Source organism: Poecilia mexicana, unplaced genomic scaffold (assembly GCF_051168715.1).
Source record: "Poecilia mexicana isolate PSO_F unplaced genomic scaffold, ASM5116871v1 scaffold_2, whole genome shotgun sequence".
NCBI lineage: Eukaryota > Metazoa > Chordata > Actinopteri > Cyprinodontiformes > Poeciliidae > Poecilia > Poecilia mexicana.
This window is the reverse complement of record NW_028263371.1, coordinates 11,844,063-11,868,053: the sequence shown is the minus strand read 5'-3', so window position 1 is coordinate 11,868,053 and position 23,991 is coordinate 11,844,063. Positions and strand designations below refer to the sequence as shown.

Sequence of the window (23,991 nt, the reverse complement as noted above, 5' to 3'; positions counted from 1 at the left end):
ACCAAACAATAATTTGTATAACGACATTGCCAGGTGCGGAGCTATGGGGGGGCCTGGGGGTGCGGCTGCCCCCCGGCCCGGGATGCGGTTTCAAATCGCTTATAGACAGAGAAAGTGGGTCCACGCCTGTTGAGAAAGGTATATTTAATATTAAAGTCCCTCAATGGAATATATATCAGTCCCATTGACCGTTTCACTCACGGTTTTGCCGAAGTGCTTCCTGGGTAAAAATCAAACGAAAAACGCTTCTGTGATAATTTGGTCACTTTGTCTTTTTTTGTCAAGTCAGTGTTTGTAAAAACAAAAACGCAAATATTCTAACAGTTTATAAAATGTATATTTATATTACCAAAAAAAAAAATTACATAAAATCTTAACTAAAGGGGCTATAAATAGAAATATATAAAATTATAAAGAATACGTTGAAATACTGTAGGTAATAAGGCCTGTTCGTAATCTGCACCTGATTGGCTCAGCTGGTCATTGGTGACGTGATCCTCGGATACTCAAACCCCGAATCACACGTCACAGATTGACGTCAATGACCGCCTGAGGAGAGTCATTCAATGTAGGCCTTCATCGATCATTTGGTCACTAATCATTTTCTTTGTCTTGCAGGTAAAAACTTGTAAAAAAAAAAAAAAAAAAAAGCCATTAAACATAGGTTATCCTTTCTTAATGGTCGAGCATCACAATGCAGGATAAAAAGAGAATCTTTAGTCCAGGTCTTTATTTAAAGGCCTGCATGAAAAGGAGGATGTGTGGACTGTCATTGGCTCAGAGTCCAATCAGAGGCTGGTTTTAAACGGGCTGGTCTCAAGTACAACAAACAGCTGACTTCCCTAAAACTAACACACTGCGCTCCCCACAACAACCGGACACTTTTCTAGCTCTTCTTCCTCCCATCGCCTACATGTTGCTCTCTGCTGCCCCCTAGGGAAGAGAGGGGGCACCAGCGACACAACACTGCACACTTTAATTAATATTTTAAAATGTATTAATATGCACTGATGCGCTCGTGGATCAAACAGTAAAACAAAATAAGAAAGCGTAAAATATTCTCGCAAGACTAAGTTGCTGGGGTTTTAAAGAACCTTTATAATAATCGGGAGATTGAATAATTTTTAATATTATGTTGATAATTATTGGTAAGTTACTAAATAATATTTTTAAATGTGTAAATAACATTACAACATTATTAAGTAATATTTATATTATATACTGAGACAAATTTAAAGACAAATAAGACACTTCCGGTTTGTGTTTTTCAAAACAATCAGTATGATGTCTATGGTGATAAGAAACTACAGCTATGCCATTAAGCTAGAGAATTTACACATCACTTCCACTTCTTTTGAATACTTTCACATTAAGAGCTATGGAAATGAGTTCATATCCTCTGTTAGCTTTAAATTAAATAATGCATTTTACTTTTCTTGTTTCCACCCTTAAACTTTTATTTAGAAGCATGAAATTAAATTCTGCCGAGGTTTTCCACCACCACCATATAACTTTCCTGTTCCTAGTCATTTAAAACAGATTAAAGTATTTAAATAATATTAGCAGTTGCACCTTGATGTTGTTGTACATGTAATACATTTATTCACAGATGAATTCAGTTATGCAACAGATTGCAGTTAAATAAGTAATATTAACTAGTCACATTTTAAACTTTAACTTTTATATCAAGTTTTTTTCCCATTAGGAAAAAAAATGCATTGAGCAGCATTTTCATCCTGCTCAATGTTCTGATCTCAGCAGGTTGGATTTAATTACGCATTTTTATAGTTTATATATTTTTTCAGGCTTGATTCTTAAAGTTACAGACATCCTCTTTTTGTGAGGATTTTTAACTAAGTAAGTTTAATTTTCTTTTCCATTTATTAACCCTGCAGTGGCTCTTTAAAAACATTAATTTAAGCTGATTTTATTTGACCTGGTAAAGGTGAAAATGAGAACAAATGAAGTTAAACAAATTACCTGGTTAGTATGTAGCGGAATATCTGTAGTTACAATAGTTGACCACCAGAGGGCAGTGAGCGCTCATAATCCACAATCAAAAACCTGTTAAACTCGTTTGTTCTGCTGGTTTTCTGCAGAACAAAAAGCTGCTCAGCTCCAAATCTTCTTCAATAACAGCAAAACAGAAATACCGAAAGTTTTCTATCTTTATACTAGTTTTATTTCACTTTGTAAACTGAAACTGAAGAATCAAACTTTGATTCTGGACGCAGAAGGAAACACAAGTCACCTGACTTTCTGTGAAAAAGAAACTGAAACTAACTTTGTTATTTTTCTTCAAGTCAGCCTCCATTTTGAGCGGAGGGTGGAAATAACATGTTGACTTGTTAACAGAGGTAAGTGTTGCCGCTCCGGGTCCCTCCGAGTCTCTCTCGGCTCTCTGGAGCCTTTCTGACCGATAAACCCTCCGAGGCTTCCCGGGGCCTCGGCCACCTCGGTCTGGGGGGCCTCGTCTCTCATAGGGTGTGGTCCCCCACAGCAGTGCTCTGATCTGGAAAGGAATTAGATTCAATGAAATGTTTTATTGTGAGACGTTGCTGCTTATAAAGTGATTCTAAGTGAGGATACATTATGAGAGAAATAACACAAACCATAAACACACAGCTCAGCAACAGTGTTGTAGTACTCGAGATCGGTCTTGGTCTCTAGACCATTTTTTGATGGCATTTGGTCTCGGGCGCTGAGGACTCGGCATTTTATTGCAAGATCAGTCGAGACCGCAACTGTGAAAATATCACTAAGCGTACAGCATACTGTCCAGTTTCTTTGTTAACATCTTTGTTTTCCGTGGATGCCAAACGCACCGACTAAAATCCAGGCAATAACGTGTTTCTGTTACTCCCCCTCCCCACCCTTCACTCGCAACGCGGCGCTCCAGGACATGCGCAGTGGTTTCCTCTGAGTGACAGAAGATGTCTGTCTAATCGTCAGTAATATAATAGCGCTGCATAAATCATAAGAAATCCGATGGGCACTGCTAACTCAGCAGCGCTTCATTTTCACAGCCAGTGGGGAAAACGTCTAACTTTGTTCGTCACTTAGAAAAGTAGCTCAAAGAAAGGTAAGCTCCGTTGACGTGATGTTAGCGAAGCTAGCTGTATAGAGACACTAAGCATTTGTGATGGAAAAAAAGTCACTCACTGCACTTAATTATTGTGCGGAGGTGTTGACTGACTTGTCCCAGATATGGGACAACGCTGTGTCCAAAAGTCTGCAATATAATGATGTGATATTCAGGAACAGTCCGGTTCTTCTGAACGGCTCTTTACTTAGAAAATAGGACTGGAGGGTCACTGAGAGCCGTTCTTTGTTCTTGTAATGCTTTGGGTACACTGCAGTAGCTATCATTATTTAATCATATGCATTGATATTTTTTTAATTAACGAATAAATAAAACACAAGAATGAAAAAGCATGCACATTGCTCTATGATCGTTTTCGTTCAAAGTGGCAGCTGTCATGTCTGCCATGGTGTCAGACTACCTGGCCTCATGTAGCGGGAGAGAGGGTGAAAACAGTCACAGTGAGCACCTTGTGCTTGGTTACTTCTTTGTTGCTCCCTGGTCAGTGTTCATAGTTGAGCGTTATTTACCGTCAGAGCATTGCCTCAATTGCTATGTTTAAAGGTGCAGACAGTGATGGTTTCTGACATGACTAATATGGGCGTTATCTTTTTAGGGATGGCACGAGACCACAGCGGATTGTAGCACTTCACTTTAATATTGGTAAAATTTATTAAGTATTTAATATCTAGGTGTTTTTATGGGAATATGGATCTTTCAGATCAATTTGAGAAGCAATTTTGATAATATTTCAAATTTTATCGTGTCATTTAACGCAGGCCGCTGGTCTTGGTCTTGACTCGGTCTCGACTTCCCTCGGTCTTGGTCTCGACTTGGTCTCGGCCCCTAAAAGTCTTGGTCTTGTCTTGGTCTCGGGTTAGGTGGTCTTGACCACAACACAGCTCAGTAACTGCAGAGTTAACCTGGTGAATGATCAACTCTATGATACAACTTTTAAGAACTCACTTAAAACCCATTTATTTCTCTGGGTTTTAACCCTGAGTGAGCTATAGGGTTAAAACCCTTGTCTTCACCTTGTATGTTGAAATGGGGTCCAATCGACCCCACACACGTAAAACCTGGATCATTTTCCATAGACCTCTACGTTTACCTCAGTCCTCGCACACACAAGGGTTAATGCTGCACTGCTACTTGTATTTCTGATGTTTGATTTCTATTTTTCTTATATTTTATCATTTGTTTTCATTTTCCTGCAACCCTTTGGTCAGCTGCTGTTTTATTTTAAGTGCTTTAGAGATAAAGTGGTCCACCATGACAGCTGCATCTAAATCTGATCTGTTTGAGTGGAGTGTGCAGCAACGACCTTCTCAAATCTAACCTAAATAAATTAAACTAAAAAAGTTAACCTCATGTAACTTTTTTACATCAGTGTTCTTGTTGTAGGGACTCTCTGTGAATCTTTTTAACCAAAAAATCAGAACAAAAACAGTTTTAAACTAGTTTCTTTGCTTGTTGAAGTCAGCAGAAAGTGAAACACATCACTCCGTCCCTCATCAGTCTGGGTTCATCACAAACTGATGTTTCTCTTGTCTGGATCAGAACCGGCTTTAACCAGTCCACAGATTTCCTCTCTTCCTCTTCACTGACTTTGGTCTTTTTTTATTTTTACCTCTTGTTGCTCCTTGCAGCAGAAAGAATCGGGCCTCGCTGAGTGTTTGGGGGCTTCATCCCCTCATTGAAGCAGCTGATTACCCATGATTCCTTGCAGTGGGTCCAGCTGGTACCTCAGCTGGATGCTGTGGTCCCTGAAAGCAGCTTTAGCTGAGAGGAAATCCTGCTGAGCTGCTCACATGACCACAGAGGCTGACATGTTGCTGAGATCCCAGCTGGACCCGGTTCTGTCTGGAGGAGAGCTGTGGACCCGACCTGAGCTGCTGCTCCCTCAGAACCTTCTGCACACTGACTCCCTCCATACGGAGCTACAATAGAGTCATGATGCGTTCAGGTCCACTGTGGGAGCTAAACAAGTTCACTAGTTCATAGGAAATGTTCACTTGTTCATTCATCTGATTCACTCTGATCCTCTGAACTCCTGATGGGAACCAGCTTTCTGCTTCACAGGACACTTACTGGACCTGGACCACTGGTCTGACTGGTTCTGGTTTCTTTCTCAGGCTGACTGAAGTCCAGAAGATGGAAGATCTGGATCTAAAGAAGGACAGAGCAAAACCTCCAGGACCCATCAGTCCGTCTGTGAGGAGTGACTGGTCCAAACATGAAGATCCATTCTTCAGTACTGAACCTGGACCCTCAGACAGAAAGTAAGAAACCAGTTTCTATCTGGTTCATGTGAATCTATAGAGATAAAATATAGATGATATTAACTGGTTGATCTTCAGTGTTTGATCAAAAGTAACTTAAATTTCTTCCATATTAATTTAAAGTTAAACATGAAGGATGTTGGTCAGTAAATCAGTTTGAATGAAAAATGATGAAAATGAAAACAAAAACCAGCAACAATGTGAGGAGCAACGACTCAGATTGTCTCTGAACTGGATGTTGCAGCAACTAGTTGACTCTTTACTCTGTAGTAACTTTTCCATCACTAGTCTCTCGTCTCAATCACGTCACTAAACTGATTTTTACAAGAAGATGAACCAGGTGAGTTTGTCAAAGTTTAAATTGTATAAACTTCCAGAAAACTGTACAAGAGTCGAAACACTGAATTTCTTTAACTCCAGACTAAAAACCATCTGATTTTAGTGGCTTTGATTATAAATGAAACAGTGACCAACATATTTGATGGTTATGATTTTGGTGATGCTCTCATCAAATATAATGTCTGTTCAGTTGTTGAATGCCTGGTGTTTTCTTTATAGCTTTCTGTCTTTATTATGCAAAGCGCCTTGAACTGCCTTGCTGCTGAAATGAACTGAACTAATAAAGTTGAATGAAGGTTCAGTTTGACCAACAGATCAGTCTGAATGTTTCACTCTGGAGCTTCAGACCTGCAGCAGTTTGTGTTCAGAGCTTCTTCTCTGGTTTTTATCTCAGTTTCTCACTGATTGATCTGAATAACAACATGTTTATGTTTCAGACGTCAGAAGCTTAAACGGAAAGCAGAACCTCCAGGATCCAGCTGTCCCTCCATGAGGAGTGACCGGTCCAAACGACACAATCCATTCTTCAGAACTGAACCTGGACCATCAGAACCAGAGTAAGAAACCAGTTTCTAACTGGTTCATGTGACTCTGCAGAGCAGGACTGGTTCTAGGCTTGGATACACGAGGAGACAGGCAGAAAGTAAAGGAGGCTTTATTATGCGTCCATTTTCTGCTCCATGATATTTATTAACATTGATGACTAGTGATTGATTGATGGGATAAACTTTGTCCAACTCCACAACAAAACTCAACCCTAAAACCTTGAAATTAAAGTTTCTTCATCAACTTTTTATTTTCTTGTTAAATCCAAGATTTAACCAACAACATAACATTTATCTACTTGGATTGTGATCATGCAGTTTTGCATCTTAAGCTGATTTGAACCTAAATGAAGATAAAAACACATTTCTTTCAAACAGTAATAACAGACAGACTAAAGCAGAAGGTTTTTAAACTCAAAGCTTCAAAAGTCTTTCTTCCTGCTCCTGTTTTCTACTGTCTCTCTGCTTCAGTGCTCAGTGAGACATCAGGCAGGATGAATGATCTTAAAGATTCACTGAATGTTGGCTGTGGTTGGTTACCCAGCATTGGCTCAGGTGATGCACAGCAGCTTTATTACAGGAGACACACCTGATGGAGAACCAACACAGAAAATGAGAAGGGAGAGGGCAGGTCAGACATTTTCTGTTTCATTTGGAAAAGGCAGCAATTTGACTCAAAATAGGGATTTTGTTTGAAGTTGAAAAAGAGGAAAAGGATAAAGAAGGAAGATATGTAATGATTGTAGGACGAATCGGAGAAATGACAATTTGAGTAATAAATGTATATGAGGAGAAGGACAGTTTCCTGAAACAAACAGTCAGAATAATAACTGATGATGGAAAAGGAATGAAACTGATGGGGGGAGACTTTAATACGGTTTAAAATAATATATTAGTTAGATACTCTTCTGATTATGGGCCACAGACAACGACATCCAGAATGCTAAATAATATTATAAAGAGCTGGTCTGATTGATGCTTGGAGAAATATCAACCCCAAGAAGAGAGACGACACATTTTACTCAGATCCACACAAAAGCTACTCTGGAATAGATTATCTATAAAAATCTGAGCCACATATACATCAGGTATTAAAATGTAACATAGAAAATAGAACTATAAGTGGCCATGCAGCTATAATGTTGTCTCTGTGTGGACAGACAGATCCTTTTTCATTTGTCCTGGTTCCTCCACAGAGAGGATCTGCAGAGCTCAGAGGTTCCCACTGATCCGTCTGTCCAGCAGCACCAAACACAGCTGGACTCCATATTTATGGTCTGTACATCGGTTCTGTTCAGTCTGTAGACCAGAGGACTGTCAGTCTGTCCAACATGGACCTGATGTTCAGATCTAGTCTGATATCTTCTCATTCTGTTCCAGCTGCTGGAGGAAAACATTGTCACATTCGTGAAGAACGAGCTGAAGAAGATCCAAAAGGTTCTGAGTCCAGATGACCCAGAATGCTCAGAGGGTCAGAGTGAGGATGAGGAGCAGAGGAGGAGCAGAAAGGCGGTGATGAAGATCACCCTGAACTTCCTGAGGAAGATGAAGCAGGAGGAGCTGGCTGACCGTCTGCAGAGCAGTAAGAGGATTTCTACAACAATTCTGCTGTTATGTTGAATAATTAAAACATGATTACATGAGAAAATGAATTCAACTGAAATCAAACAAGAGAAACGAACAAACACAGAAAATCTTAATCAAACAGTCACATGAGCTCAATGACGTTCTGGATTCAGCAGCTTTTTTATTTAAACATCACCTGTGGTGACTGATGTGCTGCTCATGAAATATAAACTTTGGGAACTTTATATTTACCGTAAAATACTGTAAAAAACCAACATGGCAGCAATGCACAAGATAAAAACCCATTTTAGTATTAATTCCTGCACCCAGTACATAAAAATGTTCCATTCAGCTGCAGATGAAGAACCTTCAGAAACACACAGACAGCTACCAAATTCACCCTGTGATGCAGCAGCGCCAACATTGAGGGCCAGTAAATGATAAACTGCTGCTGATCTGCATGACATGAACTCTCCGACTGTCTACCGTCCATCTACATGCATCCAGACAGAAGAGGTGGCTAGAAGGTCTCCTTGTTGAACTGAGCTGCAGGCATTTGTTAATACTCAGCCACGCCCCTAACTCCTCCTAACCTCCAGCGGACTGAATACTGACCAGCTCTCCATCTCACGGGTCCGAAAAGCCTCTAATTCCTGGGTATTACCGCAAATAAGAATGTAGAGAACTTTTGTTTAAGCTGGACATGGGAAAGACTCATCTAAGTTCTAACTACCTTCATCCAAGACGTTATGACCTGCTTCAGTCTGTGATTCAGACATCGGAGTAGCCCCGCCGGTGTCCGAGCTCATAAACCACATCTGTTCACGGTAGCTCTTTCTCTATTCATTAACGTGCACTTGTTACAACTTAGATAATTTTAGAGAAGAGGAATAAGTCCCAGGGTCATTATTTATCTGAACTAAAGAACGTACGAAGCCACCCTAATTTACTAGGACCATTACATTGATTTCACATTAATCAGAAGAATTAAATCTAGTTGACTCAATTAATTTAACTGTCCACAATATCAAATTAGACTTTAGTATTTTTATTAGCAAGCTTTAGCAGGGGAGAAAGACTTACAGCATTTCAACAAAAGGTTAAGTAATCAATAGGTTTAAGAAAATTTAGAAACCTCACCTAATTCTAAACCCTACACTGTGTCTAAATCTAAATAGAGGCTTTGAGGGAGGCAGTTTTACTCAAACCCAGATCCAGAGACGTTCCTTGGCAGCAGAAAACTTTAACGTCCATGGATGGAGTCCTGTCTTTGTCTTGGCAGAATCCTTTTAGAATAAATCCAAAGTTGAACTGGTGAGAATCCTCATAAACCCAGTCCTTAATCCATATGAGATCTTTGTCTATTCCCCATGTCCACTGCAGCATCGTTGGAATCCTTTGGGTTGAGTGTAGGGCCGCAGTCGAATCAGAATCCCGGGTTGTGGGTAAACGGATCTTGTTCCTTCCTTGTGCAGCGAGCAGTCGTCCCGGGGTATCAGCAAGCAGCCCTCCGTTGATTCTGCATCTCCATGTGTGCTCGACTCTAACGCTGCGGAACGAAGAACCTCGATCCTCCTGTCTGGTGTCTTTTTATTCTTATCAGCAGCCACACACTTTCTTTCCTCACGTGCGTTTTTACTTGACGTCAACTGTTCTTTAGTTAGCCTCAGACTGCAGATGAACTTTATTTCTCCTGAGCTGCACTTTCAGTTCCCTGTCTGAATTCTGCACCTGTTTCCTCCGTACTGACTGCTTGGACAGATGATCTCATATCCATCACCATCTTGGAGACATGATGTCTATTCTAATGACCTAATGTCTTGGTCACCTCTGCTCTCCTTGACCCTTCACCTACCATCTACCTCCAAAACAACATCAGTGACCTTTGGTTACAGTTACACATTTTACACCATTTCAAGTTCAATGTCAAAATCACATTTATAACATTTAGTTTCTCTGATTTAGCATTCACTTATAATTTTATAATAACCATAACTTATTGGTTACTCTTATTATAATCATGATGTGAGTTATTACAGACATTTCTGAAAAGAAACCAAGAATAATCCATTATTCTAATTATTTGATACCAAAGTTGGTTACTTGTTTCACCTGTAAGTTCTTCCATAAGTTTAAGAGTAAGTGTAAATATTCTTATAATCAAACCAACATCAACCACTGGTTAAACCAATATTGATTATTGGTTTAATCATAAGTTATCATTATTAATTTAAGTATTTTACTCTAGATTTTATCCAATTACTCAAATGTTTAGATTTTATTCCTTAAACCTTTAATGCCCCGAAATTTGCACTCTGAACAATTTTTATTCACTGCAGGCTGGAAACTTCCTCTTTCTTCAGGAAACCTGCTCTTCCTGTTCCATGACTCTCTTTCTGCTAACTATGATTTTTTTATGATTAAATAGAAAAAAGTAGAATTAAAGCAATGTTTGCAGGACACAATAACAACCTGATTAATTTTATTACCGTCTGACTCTACTGTTGGGTCTTGATGTCACCTGTGTGATTAGTTTTAAAGATAACTTTATTTATTGTTATTATTAAACTAAAATCTCCAGCATGGGGAAATGGGATGAGCTCGACAGTGTGTTGTCTCCATGCAGGGACTCGAGCTGGAAAATGTCAACGGAAACTCAAGTTAAACTTGAAGAAGAAGTTCCAGAGTCTCTCTGAAGGCGTCGCTGAACCTGGAAATCAAACCTTTCTGAACCAGATCTACACAGAGCTCCACATCACAGAGGGGTTAACTAGAGAGGTCAACCAGGAACATGAGGTCAGACGGATTGAAACAGCATCCAGGAAACAAGAAACAATCAGGAGAGAAGACATCTTTAAACCTGGAAGTGATCAACCAATCAGAACAGTGATGACCATGGGAGTGGCTGGCATTGGGAAAACACTGTTAACACAGAAGTTCACTCTGGACTGGGCTGAGGGCAGAACCAACCAGAACATCCAGTTCATATTTCCATTGACTTTCAGAGAGCTGAATGTACTGAAAGAAGAAAAGTTCAGCTTGGTGGAACTGATTCATCACTTCTTTGAAGATATTAAAGACGCAGGAATCCGCAGCTTTAAAAAGTTCCAGGTTCTGTTCATCTTTGACGGTCTGGATGAGAGTCGACTTCCTCTGGACTTTGGTGATAATCTGATCCTGACTGATGCTACAGAGTCCAGCTCAGTGGATGTTCTGCTGACAAACCTCATCAGGGGGAAACTGCTTCCCTCTGCTCTCCTCTGGATAACCACACGACCTGCAGCAGCCAATCAGATCCCTGCTGAGTGCGTTGGCATGGTAACAGAGGTCAGAGGGTTCACTGACCCCCAGAAGGAGGAGTACTTCAGGAAGAGATTCAGAGATGATGAAGAGAAGGCCAGCAGGATCATCTCCCACATCCAGAAATCCAAAAGTCTCCACATCATGTGTCACATCCCAGTTTTCTGCTGGATCACTGCTAAAGTTCTGGAGGATGTGATGAAGACCAGAGAGGGAGGAGAGCTGCCCAAGACCCTGACTGAGATGTACATAGAGTTCCTGCTGGTTCAGCTCAAAATCAAGAAGCAAAAGTTTGATGGACGACGAAAGACAAAAAATATCTGGAGTCCAGAGAACAGGAAGCTGATTGAGTCTCTAGGAAGACTGGCTCTAGATCAGCTGCTGGAGGGAAACCTGGTCTTCTATGACAAAGATCTTGATAAATGTGGCATCAACATCAAAGATGCTGCGTTGTTCTCAGGAGTTTTCACTGAGATGTTTAAAACGGAGAGAGGAACGCGCAACATCTCCGTCTACTCCTTTGTTCATCTGAGCGTCCAGGAGTTTCTGGCTGCCGTCTACATGCTCCACTGCTTCACCAGCAGGAGGTCAGAGGTCATCAAGACGTTCCTGGGAGAAAAATACAATGAAACATCTCTAGATGGGTTCATGAAGAAAGTCATGAAGAAATCCCTCAGCAGTAAAAATGGCCACCTGGACCTGTTTGTCCGCTTCCTTCATGGTCTCACTGTGGAGTCCAACCAGAGACTCTTAGAGGATCTGCTGGGTCAGACAGAGAACCGTCCAGAAACCATCCAGAGAATCATCACCAACCTGAAGAAGATGAACACTAATAGAATCTCTCCTGACAGAAGCATCAACATCTTCTACTGTCTGGTGGAGATGAACGACGTCTCATTTTATCAGGAGATCCAACGGCTGCTGGATTCAGGGAAGCAGCTCTCAGTGACTGACTGTTCAGCTCTGGCCTTCATGCTGCAGATGTCAGAGGTTCTGGATGAGTTGGACCTGGAGAAGTACAACACATCAGATGATGGACGACAGAGACTGTTTCCAGCTGTGAGGAACTGCAGAAAGGCTCGGTGAGTCCAGATGTTTTCATTGTGTGAATGCTGATTCAGCACTATTGTCCTCCTGTTTCTTCTTCTTTCTTCAAGTTGATTCTGGATGTTTTTGGCCTTTAACTACTTCCTTCATCCTCTGGATGATTTCAGCCATTCAAACATCTAAACATTCAGTTCATCCAGGACAGCTGCAGCTTCTGGTTTTTACACATTTTGATCTTTTAAAAATATTTAACTTTTTATCAGTTTTCAGGTTGAAATGAATAGAAAACCCTGAACTCTAGAAAATGTCTATTTCCTCTCAGATCCAATCAGCCAGAGAGACTTTTTAAACTTTAAACTCTCTTCACTCGTTGAGCTGCTGCTCCATAATTCACCTTTTAGGATCTTTGACTGTTTTTATAAAATAATTGTTTAGGTTTGATGGAAAGTTGAACCATTAAAATAAAGCGTTGCATTAATTATAAACTTTGTGAACAGTGTTGATCTTCTTCATCCCGTCATCATCCTCTCCTCTTCCTCCTCCACTAGTTTCCTCTGAGTTTGTAACTGAGACCAAAATGTGGTGATTGTTGTCTGGTTCCAGAAAAAGTCCTAGTTTCTGTCAGATCCTCCCAAAGCTCTGAGAACTCTGCTTCCAGAGCTGGAACCATTTTCCTCATCAACTCTTCATCTGCAGCCTTTGTTGAAGCTGTTAGCTGTCCTCCAGGAAGACTTGCAGAGACATGAGCTTCAGCTCTTTAGACATCCAGCCTCTTTAGTTCTGGAGAACTTTCACTGCTTCACCATGAAGATGCTGCTGGACCCAAACGCTCCGTCTCCTCCAGGGGTTTTGCTCTTCAGCTCTTTAGGAGTTTAGCAACAATTTCTTCTGACATCCAAACCTTTGTTCCTCTGAGACGATGGACAGACCACTGCAGAGACACGTGTCCCTCTTCCAGCCAGTTTGTCCCAGTTCCTCTCAGGTCAACAGAGGACGGTCCAGACCTGAAGGAGCAGCAGGACCGGTTCTGCTGCTGCTCTGCAGGACGACCAGAACAATCTGCAGCTTTTAGCTGAAGCAGGTTGACGACTGTCCACTTTCTACTTTGTTACAGCATCAAATCCAGCAGATGAACGGAGACACAACTGGGAGCATCATGTGTCTGGTCTGCTCCCAGTTTCCTCTGTGGCAGCATTTAATAATCTGCTGCTGGGAGCCACGTTTCTATAGAATATACTACTATTATTAATGATGAGGAGGATTCTAGATGCTGCAGCAGCAGATATGGGCTAAACAAACCCAGAGATGCCAGAGGTCCACAGCAGGCTGGACTTCCTGCTCTGCTCACTTCATTTATAACTCACTTCCTGCTTGGTGGAAGATCTCAAGGAGCCAAACGGTCTAGTCCAAGTCAGTGTGACTTGTCAGAGCTGTGAGCAGTTCCTCCTCCTCTCCATCATCTCCAGTAGTTTCCTTCATTCAGCTCAGTCAGCCTCTTCATCAGCTGCTGCAGCTCCTTTGAGGCTCTGATGCTGCAGAGAAACTGAACTTTCCTTCACAGATGATAGAAGATCTTCAACATCTGACTGAGCTGAAGGTCTGAGGACATGAAGCCTGGACCAGAACCAGAACCAGAACCTGGACTTTAGTCAGGAGCTGCACAGACTCTCTGTCGGGTCAAACTCAGTAAACTGAAGATCAGATGTTGATCAGATGATGACATCATGATGACATCACTGTTATCATATTTTATCTGTTTATGATCCAGATTGATTTCATTAGAACTGAATTTATTTCTTCTCTCATCACAGACTTGGTGGCTGTTTGATCCAACAGGCTGAATGTGAAGTTTTGGCTTCAGCTCTGAAGTCCAACCCAGATCTGACTGAACTGGAAATAAGTCAGATCTACATAGATGGAGCTGGAGACTCTGATATGAAGAATGTGTCTGAGATCCTGCAGAGTTCAGTCAGTAAAGTGAAGGAACTGAGGTTTGTTTTCTCTATTTATACAATAAAATCATTCATTGATACTTTAATCCTTAGTTTAATTAATAATTTAGTTGTAATATTTAAAAACAATATTTTTAAATGTCAGATTCAAATTTCAAACAATTTTTACCTTATAAATAAATGATTTTCTTATTTCAGGCTTTGAGATCATTGAACTTTGTTTTTCAGTTTTTAAAATGTTTCTGACTGATGAACAAAATGAGTAAAATAATTCAAATGAAGTTAATTAACGATGGAGATGTTTCAGTTTGGTTGGTAAAGATTCAGATTGTTTTATTTCTGATTCTCATCTTTACATCCAGAATGAAATGTTTTCCTCCAGTCGAGCCACAAACACTGACCAGTTCAAATCATCATTAATGAAACATCTAAGAAGTGACTGATTGTAGAAAAGCAAATCTAGATGAACTGAATGACAGTGAGGTTTGCAGCAGCAGCAGGTTCCTCACTTTGTCCTGAAGCTGTGGTTCTGTTGGGCCGGGTCAGAGAGGAACCGTCCTCTTCAGTCTGACAGCTGTCAGTCGGTTGGAGCCTCGTCTCTGTGATGAAGCTTCATCAGGTCACGTCTCCTTAGGAAATAATGGCCTCCATTGGCTTTCAGCAGCTTTAAGAAGAACCTAAGGCCATTGATGAAGAAACTGAGTGGTTCTGATCCGGTTACCAAGTCGGGTCTCCAGCTGATGATCAGGAACCAGCAGAAATAGCTCACCTCATCCAGGCTGCTGCTCATAGAAAACTTTGAGTTTCTTTGTTGATCAAATGTTCTGGTTCTGCTGGTTTGGACTCTTTAAACCAGTTTGACTGGATCAGATGTTAGAATCAGTTCATCATGTTTCTTTTACATTCAGGGAAATTAATTTTCTACATTTTATTATTTATTTGTTCATATTTCAGTTTTAACTGCATCCTGTTGGCTTCAGCTCATCTTTTATGCTTTATTCAGATTGTTGAGCTGCAGGTTGTCAGAGACCAGCTGGACGTCTCTGATCTCAGCTCTGAAGTCCAACCCGACCCATCTGACAGGACTGGACCTGTACAGAACCAACCTGGAAGTTTCTGGACTGAAGGATCTCTGTGGTTTTCTACAGACTGAAGGCTGCAGACTGAAAACATTGGGGTTTGTAATTATATAATAATCAATAATTCAGTGAATAATTATATATAATTGATCATAAATCAAAGTTCATATCTTCTGTTCTAATAAATATTTTCTGAGTTTGTTCCTGGATCCAGAGTTTAATTTAGTCCCTCTGTGTAACTGAGTTGGACCTGCTGACCTGAGGTCAGAACAGGACAGCATTCGGACCCCCAGTGTGTAGAAATCCCCCTCATGTCAAGCAGGTCAAAGGTCATTCAACCCAGTCTAGAAAAGTGAATTCCTGGAATCTGACAGGAACAAATCAATAATCAATGATTGATGCTTCAACACTTTGATCAGATCCTGGAATGATTTTACTGACTAAAATCCTCCAACACAACATGACCCAGTACCAGGTTCTGGTTCTGGTTCTGAAGTCAGCAGGTCTTTATTGAAGCAGCAGCTTGTTGGCTTTAATATTCATGAGAATCTTTAACTGGTTCTGTTGGACTGGTTCACCTGCATCCTGTTGGCTTCAGCTCATCTTTTATTCTTTATTCAGGTTGTTCAGCTGCAGTTTGTCAAAGATCAGCTGTGATTTTCTGGCCTCAGCTCTGAAGTCCAACAGCCTCCATCTGACAGATCTGGACCTGAGAGAAAACAACCTGAAGGATTCAGATGTTCAGCAGCTGAAGCGTTTTGTAAAGACTTTATGGTAAGTAAATGTTTGTAGTGAGTCCAGCTGCTGTCAGCATATTGAACTAAACCCAGTTAGCATCAAAGCAAAGCTCCAGTGTTCCCAGTAAAGCTGCAGCTTCTCAGTGGGAGGAGAATGGTTCAGGCTTCCTGATTGGACACAGAGACAGCAATCAGCCAATCAGAGGAGCAGCAGCTTGCTGTGTTCCTGTGTTTGTGTTGGTGTGAAGATGAGTGTTGTTGCTGTGTCCATGTCTCCAGGACGTCCAGCTGGACTCCAGCGTCCAGCCGTCCAACATGTCTAGAGACAGTGGTCCTCATTCATCAAACTGTGGCAGCAGCAGATCTGATCTCAGATCTGCTTGTTCTCTCAGTTCAACAGGAAACAAGTGATCAGGTTCATCTTGGTCACAGCTCTGAGATCAGTCTGACTGCAGCCTGGAAACCATCTACTGGATGTGCTGCGTCACTGACTGCTGCTGGAGAGGCTGGAAACACTCACTGATCTGATCTCTCCTTCCTTCTTCTCTCTGCAGGTTCTGGTCTCTGTAAAGTAGAGAACGATCTCTGTGTCCTGCTGATCCTCAGAGGTTGAAGCTGCAGCAGTTTGAGTCTAAAGAGACTCTGACTGGATCATGATGATGACCTCTGACCCCCAAGATTTTCCTCCCGTTTATTTTCTCATGTCTGTCATTTAGTGTCTGATATTGTTTGTCTCTTTGGATCAATAAAGATCCGATTCAAACTGGGCTCCATTTAGAGGCTTCATGGAGTTTTGATCTGAACTGGATAAACTGGAAAGTTGATCTTTTTTCTCTCTGATTCATTTTCATCCTGGAACCAGAAATGGTCTGAGATGGAAACATGGGAATCATTTTCAGTTCAGCTTTGAATCATAAAGACACTTCAAACCTCTTTTCTCTGCTGCTTCTTCTTCTGTTGACAGGAAAATGTTCCTCAAAGCTCCACAGATAAAAAGATGCTTTACTGGAAACTGCAGAGAAACTTCAGCTTCCATCACAGAAACCAGTTGAACCAGTTTAGAACTGGATGTCCCACAGGAACTCTGATCTTAGAGCAGTTTTCAGGAACATCCAGCATTTATCTGGACATTATTTTAATATACTGTATATATTGTTATTTTGTTATAGTCATTCTAAAAATCTTTAAATAATGAAGTTTTGCATCATATTCATTGATCCTCAGCTTTAATATTCCTCAGCCTGTTTTGGTTTTTACTTTTTTAACTCCATGTTTCATGTTTTGAGTTTTCTAGAGAACTTTAGGACTCGATGCGTCACATCAGGCTCTTTACTGAGATTCACTGATTTATTCAGACCTCAGAGAATCACTGAGATAATGTGCTGATTGGTTCATGTTTTTATATTTCTTCTAACCTAATATGGGTTATTTGGTTAATAAATATTTTAATAATGCTCTTTGTACAAATATAATAACTGCACCTTTTATTTTAATCCTTCATGCTGTCTAGCTTTTTGTATTAGGATCAACAAAGAATTGAAAATATATTTAAGTTTTCATTTTGACTTTGTTTATTTAGGTTTACTAAATAATTTCGGTTTATTTAGTAACAACAGAAACTTCCTGTTCAGTTGATCTGAGCTTTTGAACTGATTTTGTGGTGAACCTTTTCCATGAACTGCTGAGATTCATGATTGAAGACATTAATGCAATAAAGTCATTAAGTCTCAGTTAATAAATATTGAGGCAGTTTATTTTTACAGAACGTGTTGCATCAACCATTTTAAAACCTTTAGCTAATGTCAAATTATTTCTCAGTTACTTTTACTCCAGTAATCTTTTGTAAAAATGAGCCTTTAGGAGTATTTTTACTACGCTGTACTTTTCCTGATTTCTTTTATTTTGAAGTATTTTTACTCTGACTTCAGTCAATTTTCTGGCTCCTCGACTCGCTGAGAGGAACTTCACTGAACGAAGAACAAACTTGTTTTAGACTAAAATTCACCAGACACACATCTACAGTTTCTGTTACAATTTATACATTTTATTTAGAGAGAAACTGATTTATAAATACATTTACCTTATTTTATTATTCTGACAGTAGGTTATTTATATTAATTAATTTCATTTACTCTTTATAATACCAACATTTCCTCCAAACTTTTATATTTAAAGTTACAAATTTTGGAAATAATATTTGTTGCCAGGTTTGATAGATTTGTTCATAAACACCAACAACTCACTGAGAGTCGGTTTGGATTTAGGTCACAAAGATCCACAGCAATGGAAGTTCTTCAATAATAGAAGGAGCTACCTTTTCACTAGATACAAAGAAACCTGCTGTTAGGGTATTTATTGACTTAAAAAAGCATTTATACAATTTATCATGAAATACTCATCAAGAAACTCGAGAGCTATGGTTTAAGAGGAGGAGTTTTGCAATGGATGAAAAGTTTTCTCAGCAACAGGCAACAATTTGTGCAAATGGGTGATTTCCATTCCTCATGCTTTGGTAATGGTTGTGGTGTTCCTCAGGGCCCAGTACTGAAACTGGAGATGTACAAGCTAGAAACAAACTATTAAAATATTCCAAAATTGTTACGGATAGAGTGGATGGATATGACTATAGAGAAAGAATCAACTTCAGAACTTCACCTGTTGGAACAACGATGAAAATAATGTGCGTCTCAGTAATTGGTGTGAAGATTTGGATCAAACTCAGAGTTGAAGCAAAGTCCAAGCATGACGTATTTTAAGAAAAGCCTCAAAATGGTTATTATTCAAAGGTTCAGGGACAAACAGGGTGACGAATTTGTCTGGGAGGTGAAATGTTTGTGAAATAAAAATTACTATCATCATCATGTAATTTATAAATATGAATTGATGTTTTGATCAGTGACTCAGAACATGAGAAGCTTTTTCACCAAATCCTTTTTTCCTCTAGTAATTTTTCAGACGCTCCTTTTTCCTTGTCCTTCAGTGAACCAGGCTGAGGTTCTGCTGCTCTGGACCACATTTGGTCTCAGTTTTATCCTCCGTTGTCTCTGCAGCTGGAAGGACTCAGTAGTTTTTCCTTCCACAAGAGTTGAACCCTGAATCGTCTCCTGCTATGAAGTCGCTGCACAGCCAGTTAAAATGCTGCTTCTGATGGCGTCCAGGATGAGTCGGACCCGTTTGATTGGGCCCAGAGGAGGAGCAGAGCGGCCGATGCTGCAGGACCTGGTGTCTGATCGGCTGTGGGAGATCGCTCCATCGTTTGCTCTCACTTTCTCTGCCGTTGGTTGGATTCAGCAGATGGTTGAAGAGAGTTTCCAGCATCAGTTCTGCTCTCATTCCTGCTGGATGGATTTATTTCCTGAACCCTGTGATGGTACCAGGTGAGGCTGAAGGCGTTTGGTCCCATTGGACCTTCTGGTTCCCAGCAGGTTCCTTCTTCTGGTTTTCTGACTCCACAGTGACGACGGTAAACTCGGTCCTGTGGCGACTCAGTTGCTCAGCAGCTGAACATCATCATTTTGAATCATTCATGTTTAAAAGTCAAAGAGCTGAGCTCCGATTGGATCAGAACCGCTCTTCATTCAGAACCAGGCTGTGGAAAGATGGCGGCAGCAGAAATACTTTGTTGCTGTCATTGACAGCATCTGCTGATCTGAACTCCAGACTGACTTTGTGTTTAAAAGCTCAGCAGCTTTTATCCACGTTTTATTCTGCTTTTAGAGAATCTTTCCTTTTTCTCTCTCCTGCTGGTTCGGGTCACTAATGCCTCGTTTCCACTGAGCGCTGCGGCGCATCTCGACCCGGTTCACTCTTTAGTCCGGTTCCATCCTGAAAACGTCCTAATCAAAGGTTAGTAGCTTTCCTTGTCATTTTTACTGAGTATTTTAGTTGAATGTTAACAGCTTTGTTAAAAAGTTTGAAGTATTTTTCTCTCCATGTGGATCAATAATACCAAGCCTCACAGCTGATATTCATAAACAATAACAGAGGCTGAGAGCTGATTGGATATTGATTCCTGATAATCAGCTGGAGCCCAGACTTGATGATCAAAATGATAAACTTTTATCATAATTGCCCTTCAGGCTCTTATTGATAGTTATTGATTACCAAACTAAACCTGTTGCTGCCAACAGTTTGAACCAGAAGAGCCTTTAGAGAGTCGTAAAGATTTATGGTTCAATATCTTTTCTGACTGTAGTGAACTGTTCTGATGGATCCGAGTCGTCCAATCAGGACGGACCTTGTTTCCCTCCTTCAGCTGCAGATTCACCATCAGAACCAGCTGCTTCAGTCTCTCACACCATCAGCTGCACTTTGTAACCTGTGGAGCTGTTTGGATGTTGAGAGTTTGGTTTGTTCCTGTTTTTACTGCCTGCTGTAAAATGAATTGCCACCAGGATAAGAAAGAGGAATCGACCTTTGACCCTTGCAGTAGGGTTGGCGGCATGAAGGTTAATGTTCAAAGAAGTGGAAGCAGTCAGAAAACGATCCGTCTAGAAATGGAGTCGAATGTTTTCCAGACTAGAAACAAAGACAGAAATATTAAAGCTGAACTAAAGCGATCAGATCTCCTCCCAGGATTTCTGCTGATCACTTCCTGTTTTACTGAACTACTTCCTGTATTGATAAGTTGACAGGAAATGAACTAAATATTAGGAAAAAACCCTGAAAAAGTTTAAGCTTAGAGTTTTCCAGCTCAGCTCAGTGTTGATTCAAAGGCAAGAAGACAGTAAAGGTGTTTAAAGTCACCTGGGCAGGGGGCGGAGCCTCAGGTGGAGTCAGGGATCAGATCAGGAGACATGGGGTCAAAGTTCATGTAGCAGCAGAGCAGAGTCTGGATCAGGGTGAGTGTTCACTTCTTCTTGTTTTCCTCTCTCTGGGTTTTCTCTCTGTGGAGGAACCAGAACCAGAACTCGGCCCGGTTCTCCTTCAGCTCTTCATATCTTCACAGGAAACAGACGAAGCTTTGATTTTCTGACATTTGGACTCAAACTAACAGAGAAGCAGGAAGTTCAAACCTTTGTTCTCTCAGTGGGAATCTTGGACCGACCCGTTTATCCTGGTTCTTTAGAGTCAAAGTCTCTTTAATCGTCTCTCTGGGAGAAATTGGACTTTAGTTTGGTTTTGCTGCTTGTGTTGTTCTCTTCCATATCATCACCAAAATAATCAATACTTTCATACATATTTTGCAGTTTTGAACTCCAAGCTTTTGAACTAAAATTAACTGAACCAATTTTGTGTGTGGTGATCTATCGTCCGCCAAAATTCAACAAGGACTTTATTCATGAATTCTCTGAACTTTTGGCAGGGATTGCCCTAGAGCATGATCGTATTTTAATTATAGGTGATTTTAATATACACATATGTTGCCCAGATAAACCTCTGGTGAAGGACTTTTTGGACTTGATTGACTCATTTGATTTTACACAACCTGTGGTTGGACCAACACATTCAAAGGGCCATACTCTGGATTTGGTGTTATCACTCGGGCTTTGTTTGGATGTCATTGCAATCTTTCAGACTTGTATTTCAGATCATTTCCCTGTATTATTCTCTATTAAGATTTCACCTCCTGTGGTTACAAGCAATGCTAAACCTTTACTTTGTTGTACCATTAACTCTGATACTGCTCTTCAACTGAATGCAATCTTAGCTCCTACTACATTCCCTACTGATAACCTTGATATTGAAGCTCTTGTTACAAATTTTAACAACGTCTGCTCTAATGCTCTAAATACTGTAGCTCCTTTGAAAATTAAATCAACTACAAGAAAGAAAGTTTTGGAGCCGTGGCTTAATGAAACCACTCGTGCGCTTAGACGAGAATGTAGGCGCGCTGAGAGGAGGTGGAAAAAAGATAAACTGCAGGTTTCCTTTCAAATTTTGAGAGACAGTTTAATTAATTATCAGAATGCTGTCAAATTAGCAAAATCGAAATATTTTATTACTTTTGTAGCTTCAAATAGGCATAGGCCGCAAGTCCTTTTTCATGTCCTGGATAGGATTGTCAATCCCTCGATTATATCAAGTCCTTTAGACTCTGTTGAACGTTGTGAGGCTTTCTCTATGTTCTTTATAGGAAAGATTGAAGCTCTTAGAGGCTTGAATAAGCTGGTAGACTTAGATTCCCTTGGAATGCCACAATGCCCAGCAACTCTAGAGCACTTTCAGCCAGTTTCTATGGATGAACTGACGTTGGTTATAAACCATCTGCGGCCTTCAAATTATCCACTGGACTGTCTTCCTACTCGTCTGATAAAAGACATTTTTCTGATTTTTGGCAGCTACATTCTTACGGTGATAAATACCTCATTGCAGTCAGGTTGTGTCCCATCTACTCTTAAACATGCTGTGGTCAAACCTCTTCTTAAAAAATCCAATCTAGACCCCAGTGACCTAGCAAACTTCAGGCCCATTTCTAAATTGCCTTTCTTATCTAAAATTCTTGAGAAATTAGTTTTTATTCAGCTTGAAATGTTTTTAAAAGACAATAATATAACTGAGAAGTTTCAGTCTGGGTTTAAAGTTGCTCATAGCACTGAATCTGCCTTGCTCCGAGTGTATAATGATCTCCTCTTAACAGTTGATTCAGGCAACATTGCAGTTTTATTACTTCTAGATTTGAGCTCTGCATTTGATACTGTAGATCATCAAATTCTCTTACATAGATTATGTAAGGCCTCGCAGGCCAACACTGTGTTGGCCTGCGAGGCTCAGTATTCGAATGGTTCAAATCTTACTTAGAAAACAGAACCTTTTCTGTTCATCTTGACCAATCCTGTTCTGGGGCCAGACCATTAAAGTATGGTGTTCCCCAAGGGTCAATTTTAGGGCCCATTTTGTTTATCTTGTATTTACTGCCTCTTGGTAAAATTTTCCAAAAATTTAATATTTCCTTTCATTGTTTTGCAGATGACATCCAGATTTATTTGCCCCTTAAATTGCAAAATGGTACAAATGATTCTCTTCAGCTGTTGCTAAACTGTTTAGCTGAAGTTAAATTATGGATGGAGAAAAACTTTCTTCACCTCAATGAAAGCAAAACTCAAGTTCTATTATTTGGTCAGAAACTTCAGACTACAAATCCAGATCAGATTCTTGGTTCTTTAGCTCGCTCTTATCAGACCTCTGCTAGGAATCTTGGTTTCATATTTGACAGCTCTTTAAAGCTAGAGAAACAAGTTAGTTCTGTTGTTAAATCGAGTTTTTACCACCTTCGGCTTTTAGCAAAAGTTAAATCTTACTTCGGTTTTAAGGACTTTGAAAGACTTATCCATGCCTTCATAACAACTCGACTGGATTACTGCAACTCTTTATATAGAGGGATGGAAAAATCAGATTCAGCGACTTCAAATGATCCATAACGCAGCAGCACGGCTTCTCACAGGAACCAGGAAGCATGACCACAAAAGGCCAACTCTGGCATCTTTACACTGGCTGCCTGTCTTTTATCGAATAGATTTTAAGATTCTTTTGTTAACTTTTAAAGATTTAAATGGGTTAGCCCCCCCTTATCTTCGGGACCTTTTAAATTTCCAGTCTGTGTCCAGAACGCTACGATCAAATAATCAGTTATTACTGACAGTTCCTCGAACTCGACTTAAGAGGAAAGGAGATCGAGCTTTTTCTGTTGCTGCTCCTGTTTTATGGAATAACTTACCTTTCCAGATTAGATCTGCCCACAGCCTGGATCATTTTAAATCGCTTCTTAAAACTCATTTTTACTCTTTGGCATTTAAATGATGTGTGTTCTGTTTTGTCATTTGTGTTGTTGTTTTTGTGTTGTTGTTTTTGTACAGCACTTTGGTGCAGTCTTATACCTGTTGTAAGGTGCTATATAAATAAATTTGACATTGACATTGACATTTCATACATTGATATTTAAATAGATTAAAACCAAACAGCTGCTCCGACCTCTAAATCAGGTCACTTATTTTTCCCATGGAGCCGCATAAGAAACAGTAAATATAGTGGAGGGCCGGGCCGATTTATGTTTTCGCATCCACCTGAATAATGTGTAGTTGCGCCACTGGTGACTCCTTACAAGGTTCGGATCCGTCCCGTC

At 40.3% G+C, this 23,991-nt stretch overlaps 1 protein-coding gene and 1 long non-coding RNA gene across 2 annotated transcripts; one reads left to right on the top strand and one right to left on the bottom strand.

Moving 5' to 3' along the window:
- The first annotated feature begins 1,999 nt into the window (after positions 1-1,999).
- On the top strand, positions 2,000-17,383 carry LOC148160426 (NLR family CARD domain-containing protein 3-like). The gene is made up of 10 exons (XM_088010791.1): positions 2,000-2,357; positions 5,218-5,364; positions 6,141-6,260; positions 7,445-7,523; positions 7,629-7,830; positions 10,441-12,196; positions 13,973-14,152; positions 15,117-15,290; positions 15,814-15,966; positions 16,484-17,383. The coding sequence occupies exons 2-10, from the start codon at positions 5,237-5,239 to the stop codon at positions 16,497-16,499; spliced, it is 2,808 nt and encodes a 935-aa protein (XP_087866917.1). The 5' UTR covers positions 2,000-2,357; positions 5,218-5,236; the 3' UTR covers positions 16,500-17,383.
- Positions 2,285-2,872, bottom strand: LOC148160427 (uncharacterized). Its single transcript, XR_015764861.1, has 2 exons — positions 2,613-2,872; positions 2,285-2,512 (listed from the first exon to the last, which is right to left on the bottom strand). It is a non-coding gene; the product is annotated as an uncharacterized LOC148160427 (long non-coding RNA).
- Positions 17,384-23,991: the final 6,608 nt, after the last annotated feature.